General features: G+C 35.4%; 1 protein-coding gene across 1 annotated transcript; it reads right to left on the reverse strand.

The window, feature by feature from the left end:
• Positions 1-3,216: 3,216 nt before the first annotated feature.
• On the reverse strand, positions 3,217-3,888 carry LOC133793982 (uncharacterized). The gene is made up of 3 exons (XM_062231190.1): positions 3,772-3,888; positions 3,551-3,661; positions 3,217-3,421 (listed from the first exon to the last, which is right to left on the reverse strand). The coding sequence occupies exons 1-3, from the start codon at positions 3,880-3,882 to the stop codon at positions 3,227-3,229; spliced, it is 417 nt and encodes a 138-aa protein (XP_062087174.1). The 5' UTR covers positions 3,883-3,888; the 3' UTR covers positions 3,217-3,226.
• Between the last annotated feature and the right edge of the window lie 9,695 nt (positions 3,889-13,583).

Consider the following 13,583-nt stretch of genomic DNA (forward strand, 5'->3'; position numbering starts at 1 on the left):
TACTAATACGACACTGAAGAAAAACACTTGGTTATGTCATAATTCTCACAAAATGTTGTGAAAAGTTCACTATCAAACTGGGCTACTTTGTTAAACACGATCTTCTTTGGAAGCCCAAAATGACATATGATGTTCATCATGATGAAATCTAGGACTCTCCTCGAGGTTATGGTCGCCAAAGGCTCGACCTCAACCCACTTTGTAAAGTAGTCGATGGAGACAACTGCATCACGAAGTCCTCCTTTTCAAGTTGGTAGTGAACCAATCAGTTCGATCCCCAATATTGTGAATGGCTAGGGCGATGAAATAATTGTTAGCTCCATAAGTGCTGCTCGAGCAATTGTGGCAAAGAGTTGGCTCTTATCACACTTTTGGACGTATGAGGCCAAGGCCTTTTTTTAGCGTAGGACAAAAATAATCATGCCTCAATATCTGTAGAGCAAATTCCCCCCCCCCCCCCCCCAGCATGGTCTCCATAGAATCCTTCATGTATCTCATGTAGGATAGTATGTGCTTCCTTGGGAAGAACACACCGTAGGAGGGGTAGTGAATGCCCTCGTCGGTAGAGAATTCCCTCAACCATAACATACTGTGGAACTTGATATAACAATTTTCTTGAGTCTTTCTTTCATTCGGTATCTTACTGGTTGTGAGGTATTCTACTATGGGGGTTATCCAGGTTGGTTTTGTGTTAATCACTCTGACCTCAACCAGTTTTTCTGTTATGCTTGGTTGTTCTAAGAAATCCACTGGGACTACGTTTAACGTGTCCGCCTCTTTGGTGGTGGCAAGTCGAGCTAAAGCATCAGCATTCGAATTCTAATTGCGGGGGACCTGCCCGATGGAACAGAACTCAAACTTAGACAACTCATCTTTAACCTTAGCAAGATAAGTCACCATTTTGACACGTTGATCTTGATACTCCCCCAATATTTGATTAACCACGAGCTGAGAATCAATGTAACATTCAATCACCTTTGCTTTGAGTTCTTTTCCCACTCGTACTCCTACCAATAGAGCATTGTACTCTACTTCATTGTTGGATGCTTCAAAACCGAACCTCATAGCTATATGGAATCGATGTCCTTCAGGCGAGATCAAAATTATCCCAGCTCTGGATCTATTCTCATTAGATGATCCATCAACGAAGAGTTTCCACAATTCTTGCACTTGTTCCCTCATTGGCTCGTCATGGAAACCTATGCATTCTGCCACAAAATTATCAAGTGCTTGACTCTTGATTGTTTTTCGTGACTTATATAATATCTCGAACTGACTGAGTTTGATGGCCCACTTAAGCGAACATCCTGATGCTTCAGGTTTTTGCAAGACCTGCCTTAAAGGTTAATCGGTTAAGACGTAGATGGTGTATGACTAAAATATAGCCTGAGTTTTCTCAAGGCCAAGATCAATCAGAACGCGAGTTTTTTCTATTAAAGGGTTTCTTGATTCAGCTCCCAAAAGCCTTTTACTCACGTAGTACATTGGTTTCTGCGCTCGATTTTTGTCTCGAACTAATTCGGTGTTGACGACATTTTCTGTCACGTCTAGGTATAAGTACAAACATTACCCAACTGCTTGTTTTGATAATATGTGGGTTTCAGCCTGGTGAGTTTTCAAAAGTTGAAATGCCTGCTCTCTTTCTTCGATCCACTCAAACTTTTTATTTTCACTGGGCATGCTGTAGAATGGGAGACACTTGTCAGTAGATTTTGAAATGAAACGGTTTATGGCCACCACCTTTCCAATTAAGCATTGTACTTCTTTACGTGACCTAGGGGAAGACATTTCTAGTAACGACATGATCTTCTCTGGGTTCGCCTCTATCCCCCTTGTGCTGTCTATGAAGCCCAAAAATTTTCCTGAGGAAACCCCATATGTGCACTTCTAGGGATTTAGCTTCACATCGTATTTCCCTAGCACGCAAAAATATTCCTCTAGGTCGGAAACATGGTTGCTGACAGTCTTTGATTTAATGAGCATATCATCGATGTCCACTTCCATGTTTTTCTCGATCTAGTTAATGAACATTTTGTTAACCATTCGTTGGTACATTACACTAGCATTCTTTAACCCGAATGGCATAACCTTGTAGCAGTATACATTATGCTCAGTCATGAAGTTGGTGTGTTCTTGGCCTACAGGGTTCACCATGATCTGGTTATATCCATAATATGCATCCATGGAAGACATGAGTTTGTAACCGACTTTCACGTCTACCAGGTGATCAACTCTAGGTAGTGGAAAATAATCCTTAGGACAAACCTTATTGAGGTTCGACAAGTCAATGCAAGTTCTCCACTTTTCGTTGGGCTTTAGGACCAAGACAGGGTTAGCAATTCAGGTCTGATATTTTTCTTCCCTTATGAACCCACACTTAAGTAAGCAAGCTACTTCTTCTTCTAAAGCTTCTGATCGTTCCTTCCCCAAAAGCCTTCATTTTTGTACCTTTGCAGACACATTCCTGTCCAGATTCAAAGTATGCATCATAACATTTGGGTTTATTCCCACCATATCTGCATGTGACCAAGCGAATACATCCAGGTTATTTCTCAAAAACTCGACCACACTACAAGAAAAAATGCTTTTAATAACACCAAAAATGTGTTATCAAAACATACCATAACACTTTTTCAAGTGTTAAGACCAACTACGTTATTGTAGGTCAGGGTACTTTACATAACACTTTATCAATGTTATACAGATGTGTTATTATACTGTCAATGATAACACACTTTCTGTGTTATTTTAATATATAGATAAGTGTTTAATTATGTTATTTATAGTCGATTATATAACACATTTCAATACTTATAAATTTGTGTTATACTACACTTTAGTATAACACATTATTTGTGTTATATAATGACGTTTGCATAACACGATTCTTTACATAAAAAGTGTTATTGTAATAGATATTATAACACAATTTTTCGTATTATTGTTATATTTAGATATGTTTAAATTCTCATTATATATTTTGTTTATATAACACTAATTTAGTCTATTATATTTTAATTTTTTTATATAATTAAAATTATATTTCTAATATATACTAGTATCATCAAATGAACTTGATTTTCAAGTAACAAAAAGTAATAACATTTAACATTGTATTAACAATCCACAAATTAGTTTAAAACATTCAACATTGTCATCAACAACAAAATGTTCTTTAAGTATTCAAGGAGCCTTAAATATTCAACATGGTTAAAAGTTACTACTTTCAACACAAAATATTCTTATTGATATGGCTGTCAGAATTTACAACATAACAAAGTACTACATCTACAAGGCTTGAACTTTTAGACTCTACTGGCCCAGAGGAAACCTCAATTGCTGGCAACTTCCCATCACCAGCATTACCTGGTTGGACGTCCATAAACTCTTTGGTGGCAAATACAGCAATAAAAAAAGCAGGCTGTATAGAACACACAGTTCAATATAAACAATTAATGAGAAATCCCAAAATGAAACAACGGAAAATTACCTAAGAGTGATACACTTATTGACACCAGAAAACATATACAAATGTCAAAAAGTAGCACACCTGATAACGAGCAGCAGCAGTGAAAAGATTGACGGTAGCAACAAATAAGTCTTCATTTTCTTCAGATTGTTCTAGTAGAATAAAACTTACAGAATATTTCAAATCAGCAACCTAGACGATGTATTAATTAAAATATATTAAATGAGAAACAATGGGTCAGTTGTTCAAATAAAAAAATTAATGATCAGGAAATAAAATGCATTAGCTCGAACACGCTAAACCTGTTTATCATCTAGACCAAAGCTGCTTGCAGAAAAATATGGTGGCAAGAAATCTGCTGTCATCAACAGCATTGACAGTACTTTAGTGGCGCCAATCTGTATGGCCTGCATGGATAAGTTAAACCTCCTTAGTAAAATGTAGTAAAGATTTCCAAAAATATAGGAATATCCAGTCTACATACAACCATTAAACCATAAAAGGGGTCCAAAGCATATAAAGGATACATACAAGTTTGTCCCAGGCTGTGTGCTCAGCACAATTTCTCATTAATAATGATGGAAACCTTGCACTTAATGCCATAGTCAATCTATAATTAGATCCATTTTACATGAATAGACTTTCACGCTTTACCATGGGGATACACCAATTGAAGTCATCATAATCAGAAGTAAGGCTTCAGGCAAGCAAACAATTTAAGTATATGCCAAGAGGCCCACAAAACATTTTAACACCGTGAAGTTCTGGGGTTTGTAGCATTCAAGCACTTAAATGCCTTATTGAAACAATTGCATGAGTAAATCATCTCATAAGAAACATGCTGGTGGAAAAGTATAACGATATCTTTATACACAAATTTTTGTAGTCAAAAGCAAATGACATAACTATGATGCTCTTGGTGACCTTAACTACTAGCTAGGGAGAGGTCAATATAGAGTTACATCCTAAATTTATATATATAAAATATAACTGTTCTAGCATGTGATTTACACATTCAATCTCTATTTATCTTTCCAACACTCATTTTCTCTCATAAAAAATAATCTTAAGTTATTAATTTTATTCTCAAGACCTGAAAGAGAATATAAATGTGTAGTCCGTGTAAATATATACAATACAAATTATTCAGATTTCCTCTCTTCATTCTCTTCTACAACTCTAATTCTTCTTTCATCTATATTTTCTACTAATTCTGTTATTTCTTTATAAATTCTTCTTTTTCTACTATTCTCCTCTCCAATCATCTTCTTTGTTCTCCTTCCCCACCATGTCCTATATCACTCAACTACTAGCGAAACATCAGAACAAGGAATATTTATAGTTTCATAATCATATATAACTCATGCTAAAAATAAATGTTTTTTTCTTAAAAAAAAAAAGGCATTGGTGATTTACATTGTGAATGTGAGTACTAAAATTAACACTCGTTTCATAACATAACAAAATTATGAAGATTTTAACTCACCAATAAAGCAACATACTATAACAGATACAAAAAAAAAAGGAACAATACCTAATAAATGTGATGAATCTTACAAACTCAATAGCGTACACATCAACTGCCAGTTCCAAGACAACAACCTTTCCCCTCTTTCTGCCTAATTTAAAACAGAGATGCATTAGGTAAACCCACTAGAAAAACAATGAACAAAAAAATGGATGACCTAATAAGAATATTCATAAGACAATAATTATTATAACCCTTTGGAGTAGTAAAGCCTATCAAAATGAAAAATTTACTAAAGAGGCAGAAAAGTTCTAACAAAATAACAAAGAGAAAGAGTAATGTATTTGACCAATGTTTGGTAAGAAAAATTTACTGAAGAGGTAGAGACTAACATTTGGTAGGACCTAATTCAAGAAGAGTAATATGTTTGACTATATTTGGATCACTCTCTGAATATATATACATATATATATATAAAATGAATTAAAATCTCAAAATTCAGATTAGTATCCAAATTCAATCCTATTTAAACTTTCGAAAATTAATTCTCAGCATAAAAACCATATATATACAAAAGAAAGAATAAACTAAAGGGAACAATGCTAGATACAATGCTATCTATCTATATATATATATATAAATAGATAGATTGAAAGTGAAAGGTTATTATTAATTAAAATTTTCTAGAACACTTGAAGCAAATAGGATTACACACTAGGTAAATAGTTAGCTGCAACTGCACTAATTTGATCATATTATAGATCAATATCTAATAGGATAAAAAGACAATAAAATATTGGTATGGTTTTACTACCCCAGACCTAATTTTTTTTATCAACAATAAAATAAGGGGCCAAAACATGATTAGAATGGTAAAATGAGACACTTGAAAGTTAAAAGGGCCAAAGTTAGAATGGTAGTGCATAAAAAAATAGGGGCAATGGAGACCTGAGTATATCCACAACAGCAAAAAAGCCACAGCCAACAGCAGATCATAAAAATTTCTGTAATGCTTTTTTTTAATGCAAAATGAATGTCCAAAAAGCAACATGCCACCTTCACAGATCAAAACAGGAAAGGGAAACTTTTCTAGAGCAATTATCATCATATTCATCATCTATCACATATAACGGTTACATGAAAAGACTGTAAAGCCAAAGCGGTAATCATAGCTGGTTTGTAGTTATGGTGTTCAGCCAAAGATTCCTACACATAAATTTGGTCTTACATAATAAGATCTATTGTTGAGCTCTATTAGTTTGTGTAGAGCAGAAAACATTTGAATATTCAATATTGACTATCGAGCATTTTTAATGGAAATTATTTAGCTCAAATATTAACTACTTAATAGCAAGTTGCCTCCCCTGAATCTGCATCAATTGTCATTGTTACCATATATTCTAATGCATTCAGAATCAAGAAAATGACCAGAAAGAAATAAGAGAAATTTAAAGATGTTGAAGACAATGTTTAAAAATACTCCTGTAAACATATCGAAAAAAAAGACATACAAAACTTAACGACCTGGTCATTAGAAAAAAGGACAAATATGAACAAATAACATATACAAGCAATTTTCCTTCAGGAAACACATATACCACTTATGCAGACACATGACCATGACCAGTCAGAAAAAAAAAATGGATACGTAAGCAATAACACAAAGAAAAGGAATATAATTACTCCTAGAGAAAAAATAGATAAACTGGAAATCTTTCTAACGCAATCACTAATGGATACTCAAGTTCATTATGACTCATTTTCGACATATCTACCAGTACCTATATTACCTATAAGTCTCTTAGCTGGATGGACCTTCACAAAACAACATTCTTTTTAAGAGAATCATAAGCAACAAGCACAGACTACTAACTTGTTTAGAGTTCCCCATTTGTTCAGATCCACAAATGCATGCAAACATATAGAGATTCACCCCCCAAAAAAGAAAAGAGTAAACAGTTGCATGAAAAAACTAAATAAAAGATACATAGTACAATTAATCATTTACACACACATAAGCATCACAGCTGAACAAAAATATATATAGAACAATGAAAATTATATAAAATGAACTTCCATCTTTTGGAGCATGTCCTTTAACTTTTCACGCCTACGCCTCCTTGCATTATCATCTCCATCTCCTCCTTCTTAAGCAACAAGCTTATCAATCTCACCCACAAGTTCCCCATCACACATTTCACAGTGAAAATATTCGTCCATCGTAGAAATTAACCGCCAGGCATCCAATGCAGTATACCTACAAATTTGACACCAAAACATTATTGGATAAATTTAAATTCTACTCATGTAAATGATTATATCAGACATTTGAACCAACTATTTTAAAACAAAAACAAAGTAAAAAACCTTCTATTGGAATTGGGGCATATATATTCCTGAACTGTGTTCTTGTCTTCCAATTCATCTTTTAGTTTTTTCTTCATACGATGCAGTCTATACCTAACCACATCATATATCTGAAACAATTGTTTCTTTAGGCCTTTTCCAAAATATGAAAGACAATAATTGAACAACTATTAGTAAGCTGGAAAAACAAGTTAACAAGAAAAAATGTGTTAAACTAAAAACAGTTACTATTCCCAAGCTAATCATAACAAAACACTCAACATGCTATCAAAATTTAATGATCCAACTGTATCTTCAAAACCATTGATGTTTATTCAGAAACGAATGCATAAAGAAAAGACACCTGTGCATAGTCTAGACAACAGTAAGAATGAGTGTGCATCTTAATCTTCTCATCCCCCTCCTTTGTATGTCCATCATTTCCGCTCATTCTATCTTAAATTCAACTACTAAAATACTAAAATAAACATTATTTCAGCAACTTAATACTAATAACAATGCTACTCTACTAAATTATGGTAGCCAAATAATTTAGTTGCATAAACCTTCATAGATACTGATTATAAATAGTTCTCTAGCATATGAAATTGGTTGAAACCTCTACACCTAAAGATGCTGACTTCTAGCCTTCTAGTACTCATTTAGCAGGCCAAATTGTATTATTCAAACTCATTTGTAGAAGAAAGAATATCATAGCAAATACTATTTAACCTTAAATAGATAATTATCAACTATATTAAGATGAAAGTATTAGAACTCAGCCCTGCTTTATCAAGGTGAGCATTACATAGCTATCATTATCAGCTTTCTATGTTTAATATAAAACTGCATTTTTAATTTTTTTTTGCTCTTTCTACTCTCATGGCTTGCTAAACTTCTATGGTGTATAATTTCAATAAACTTCTTCATGAACATAAGTTTAATGAAATTATACACCATAGAAGAATTCTACTATCATTTCAACTGGTTCCTAAATAATCTAAATTAGAAATTTAGTACTATAGTTCTGAGAGATGGAAATTAAGAGCTAGAGAGACCAAAACCAAAATTCAGGAACAGGTTAAAACTGAGCAAAACTGGGGAAAACATTTTCATAATTGATTATAGTGGAAACTAGCTGTGTCATTTGATTGATTATAGTGGAAACCAGCTGTGTCATTTTCATTTCTACATGTTTGATTTTTCATATCTGTTTTAGTAACAATATTTATTGTGTTCTGAGTTTTGTGCTTAATCAGAAAGTCTGTGATCTTGAAGTGGTGTGTATGTATGCAGCACAACAAGAATGAGAGGTTCTCTATTGTTTCAGGTCTGAAAACCCCAAAATGTCACCCAAAACCCAGCTTAATTTATTATTTTGAAAACAAAAAAATACTATCAACAGATCAAAGAAACAAAATGGTTGAATACTTTAGTATTCCTAATCCACACAACAACCCAAAACTTCATCTTTTCACACAACGAATCCAGAGACACTTTTTCCTTTAAGAGGAACATTGGAGGAAAAGGCTAAAGAGATATGGAACACACTAGCCCCTCACAAATGGTATCAATGATTTTATAATTATAAAAGAAAGAGAAAGTGTTGGCAAAAGCACCAACCTCTCCACAGAGTGATTCAAAAAAGAGTTTAACATCAGCTTGAGCAACCTACACAAGAAAAACCGAATAAACGTGTAAGAAATTCCATAGATAATTGCTCTGGGTCATTTTCAACTACAGACTACAAGAAAATCACCTTTTTGTCAATATTTGTACAATAAATGGTTCTTGCACACATCTTGCGTTCATCGTCAGTCTGCAATGAAAAACAGTACTCAATTGATAGATTATAAAATGGAAATGATTTATGCATTCCAGAGTTAAAAAAAAAAGGCAATAGCCACAACATCAATGCTCTATACCCTTGGCAAAAATGTTGGGTTAACTGGTGCAATAGTTGTCTTAGAGGGCAGTACTCTAACAGGGTAAAATCCAAGCATTGTCCCTATGAGACTCAAAGCAGCCCTTGCACCTTCTGTTAATTAGATATAAAACTGAAATTGATCAAAATGTCCTAGCATTCATAACTGATCTAAAGGCCCTTTCACAATGACAGACCAGTAATGATGTTATAAAGTCAAAATTACCTTCATCATTGAACTCAATGAAGGCAAAATGAAGTACTGAGTTTGGATCACCACAAATTCGGCAATCAACAACCTTCACAATTGAAATAAAAGCAGATAAGAAAAACTGTTCCAAATCCAAATTAAAATCACACTGTCACAGAGCTTCTACTACGACATTCATCATTTTTTTCAGCAATTAAAGGGGAAAGAAGTATCAGAGAGTAAGAGAAACAATGAAAACACAAAATTGTAAATAGTGAAAACACAGAATTATATTACAACACTACTTTAGAGATTAAAAAATATATACTACAGCTGCCATTTTTTACTACAGCTAGCTACCATTGTAATCTACATCACTTTCATGTTCATCTGCAGCAGAAATCATATTTAAGTCATCTGCTGTTCCCTGATCTATAGCAAAGTATCCATCCTCTGGAGGCTTATAGTCCCTTCCCCTCCAAACCACAATCTGCTCCTTATCAAATGTTACTGGTATGTAAGGCACCAGATCCTGCAACAATATCAAATTAAATAAAAAAAGCTCAAGATATAAAACAATATGAGAGAGAGTACCGTAAAGTATAGTGGCCCATTTCCATAATAATGTAAATGACTAAATTCATTAAATAAAAATCTTAGATCAGAGTTTTAACTAAAATGAAGACTAGGAGCAAGTGCGTCATTATGCTTATCTCTAACATGTAACTTTCTTCTTACAAGTCTTTAACAAATGAATTGGGATGAAAAATGGAAAGCAAAGTTATGACACCTGGGTATAGTTAGAAATATGAATATGCTCGAAACAATGGGAAGGGATGCAGCAGTGGAAATAATTCACAGGACAACATTTTGATGTTGAAAGGAAGCACCAATGTTACTCTTTTTTATGTTTTTCGTACTTCTAAAATAAATTAAAGCAGTGTTTCCATTTACAAATTAATGAATAAGAAAAGAAAGATAACTCACAAATACATACATATGAGTGGATTAGGCAGTTCAGTATTCCATAAACTAAATGGAAAGTGGGAATTAAATCACCTTGTTTTATCTTAATCCTACATGTGACTTCTATATGAAGGTTAGAAACAAACATGGGTTGAAATCATATAAAGATAGCATTGAAATTATGTAAAGACAACATGCAAGTATTTATGTGAAATGCATGTTAATTAAAGGATGCAATTTACCCTTACTTTGCAGCCTATTTTTTTGTAATCACTCCTCTCAAGACCTTGGCAATCGATCCGAACCAAATCAGCAAAGATAAAAGCATCTCTGACCATTAGTACCAGACTACCATAGTAACCGTTCTTGGCTGCAATTTCAATTGGTTCCATTAGTGACCACAAACATTATACCATACCAACCTCTGAAAAAGAACCATAGAGCTTGATAAGCACCAAATTTCTTAACGATGATTCAAAGTAGGTCAGGGAGGGTTCACGGAAAGAAAAAAATCCCAGGAAAAAAAATCAACAAAAGCCAATTGAGATCAACAAGAACCCAGAAAAGCAAAAATGAAGTTATACAACAAAAACGATAATAGAACAAGTAACAGTAATGAATGGACAACAAAAAACAAAGTAGAAAACTTAAGAATCAAAAAACCAAAAGGGGTTTGGGAAATTTTGAGAGATGAGCAGGTAAAGTGAAACATATATATATATATTTAGAGAGAGAGAGAGAGGGGGGGAGGGAGACGAACATGGGGGTTGAATCGGGTGATGGTCTTGGTCTGGTGGTGAGGACATGTTTGGGAGGGCAGGATCTCTTAAACGTTGGTTGTAGAGAGGACCTCGTCAACCTCCCTGCCGCACGTCCAAAGCCGCGAGCCCCCACCGTCCCGCCGCACACCTGCAACAAACAGAGAAAGTGCGAACGAGAGAGTTTATATGTGAAAAAAAGAGTGAGCGACAGAGAAAGAGAAAGAGAGCCACCTCGAGCTGTCGGAGGGTTACGACTTCCCGTGAAGATGGTGGTGGCACTGCCTTCCCGTGGCTGAGCGTGATGGTGGCGCTGCCTTCCTGTCGCACATTGGAGGGAAAAGAAGTGGAAATTGGCTAACCCTAAAGCGTTAAAAGGGCCTTTCTTTTTCTTTTTCTTTTTGATGAGAGCTGATGAGAATATTTGTGTTTGTTTTTGTTTTGTTTTTCTTTTCCCTCCATTTTAACTTTACCCAGCCTTTACCTTTTGTTTCCCTCCATTTTAACTTTATAGCTTTCTAACTTTTTAGTTTACCTATTATAATACTTTTCCAATTAGCTTATAATAATGTGTTATAGAAAGAGGTATTTGGTGTAGTGTCAGTTCCTTCTTCCTTTCAAATCCAAGATTCTTTCCAATCTTTACAACCCTTGAAGGTACCTCTGGTTCGATACTGATTTCCACAAGCTCCTCCAATGCTTGGAGCTCAAACCTATCTTTGCCTAATCTCATATCAATGTCATCTTATTGGGAGACCTCATTATCTTCTTCTTGAGGTTCTTCTGCCCCATGGGCAATTTCCATTACCCTAGGCTCCTCATTCCCTTCAAAGTTGACCATCGCCTGCTCCCCGGGTTGTGATTTTCCCTTCATAGTAGTGCTATAAAATTCTCTAGCAGAGAGTTGATCTCCTGCTACAGTACAGATACCTAAGGTCGATGGGAACTTCATTCCTAAATTTTGGAATGAGGTGATAGCGTCAAAAGTCATCAGCGTGGGTTGTCCCAAAATTGTGCTGTAGGCAGACGGGCAATCGATTACAACGAACTCTACCATTTTAGCAACAACTCGCATATCATCTCCTAGTGTCACTACAAGCTTAATTGGTCCTATGGCTGTTGTTCCCTCTCCCGAAAATATGTATAGAGCCATCGAGGTCGTCGTATGATTGACTACAAATAGCCCCATCTTTTCTAGGGTGGACCTGAACAGCACGTTTACAGAGCTCCCATTATCAATTAGTACTTTTCGTACTCTTAGATTGGTGAGCTGAACTGTTATCACCAACAGATCATTATGCGGGAACTAAACGTGGCTAGTGTCCTCTTCTGTGAAAATGATTAGTTGTTCTCCAACCGTTGTTGTTTTGACAACCTTTGCTCTGGAACAAACTCAGTACCATTGTGGATTTTTCAGCTCATATATGTACCTTCTAGGCCCAATTACTCGTGCTCGCCAGATGAGGCCCTCCAGCAATAGTGGCTATTTCCCTCCCTTCTATTGGAGGAGGGGTGATCTGATTTACATGATTTGGTTGAGCCTGAATTTATTGACCAGATTTTCTTGAGTTGGTTGAATGTTTTGCCTCACTAGCTGATTGAGAACTACTCTATTTTTGGTATGTTGGGCTAATGGTTCAGCCCAAATGAGAGTCTCGATCCCATCTTTTAACTAACAGAAACCATCAGTGTTATGGCGATGTCGTTCTGATATCGGCAGAATTTGGCTGGGTCTTTCTTCGCCCTCTGGTGCCTCAAGGGCTCCAGCTTCTTCCATGGAAGGAGATTATAGTTTTCCAAAAAGATACACTCTCGTGTATTAGTTAGGTCGGTATATGCGGTGTACATGGACTTGCACTTTTCACCGGGCTTATTGATTTTAGTGCCATTCTGGTTGCCCCCATCAGTCCCCTTCTGCTTATTACCCCTTGCTTGGTTATTCTAGGTAGTGGGTTGAGTCGTAGTTGCAGCATCTGTTATCTCTCTAGTGAGTTGAATAGGGGTCTGGTTGGTTCTTGCGACAACAGATTGTGACTCATCTAGATTTATCCATTCCTAAGCTCGAGCCAGGTTTTCATCTCAACTCTTTGTAGCATCGCAAATTTTCTAATAAGGCTTAGGGCCTTGATTAGCGTGTCGGGAGGACAATAACTGATTTAATTACGTTATTATATGATTTTTGTGATTATGTGATTAGAAATGCATGTTTAGGTGAATTAAATATGCATGTGGGCCCCATTTGGTTATTAGGGGCATATTTGTAATTTTAGCCTGTTGAGGGTATAAATGCAATATTTGTGTATATTGTGAGTGATACCACAAGCGAGTGGTGATATATTTGTGATGCACGATCTGAGACGATCCTAGGGAGCAATTTATCTGGAAAGTCACAACGGGGTCAAATACCCGGCTCGGGAGGAGCCTAGGGGTATTTTGACAATGTTATATGTGTTCGGGAACTA

Source organism: Humulus lupulus, chromosome 8, assembly GCF_963169125.1.
Source record: "Humulus lupulus chromosome 8, drHumLupu1.1, whole genome shotgun sequence".
NCBI classification, from domain to species: Eukaryota; Viridiplantae; Streptophyta; class Magnoliopsida; order Rosales; family Cannabaceae; genus Humulus; species Humulus lupulus.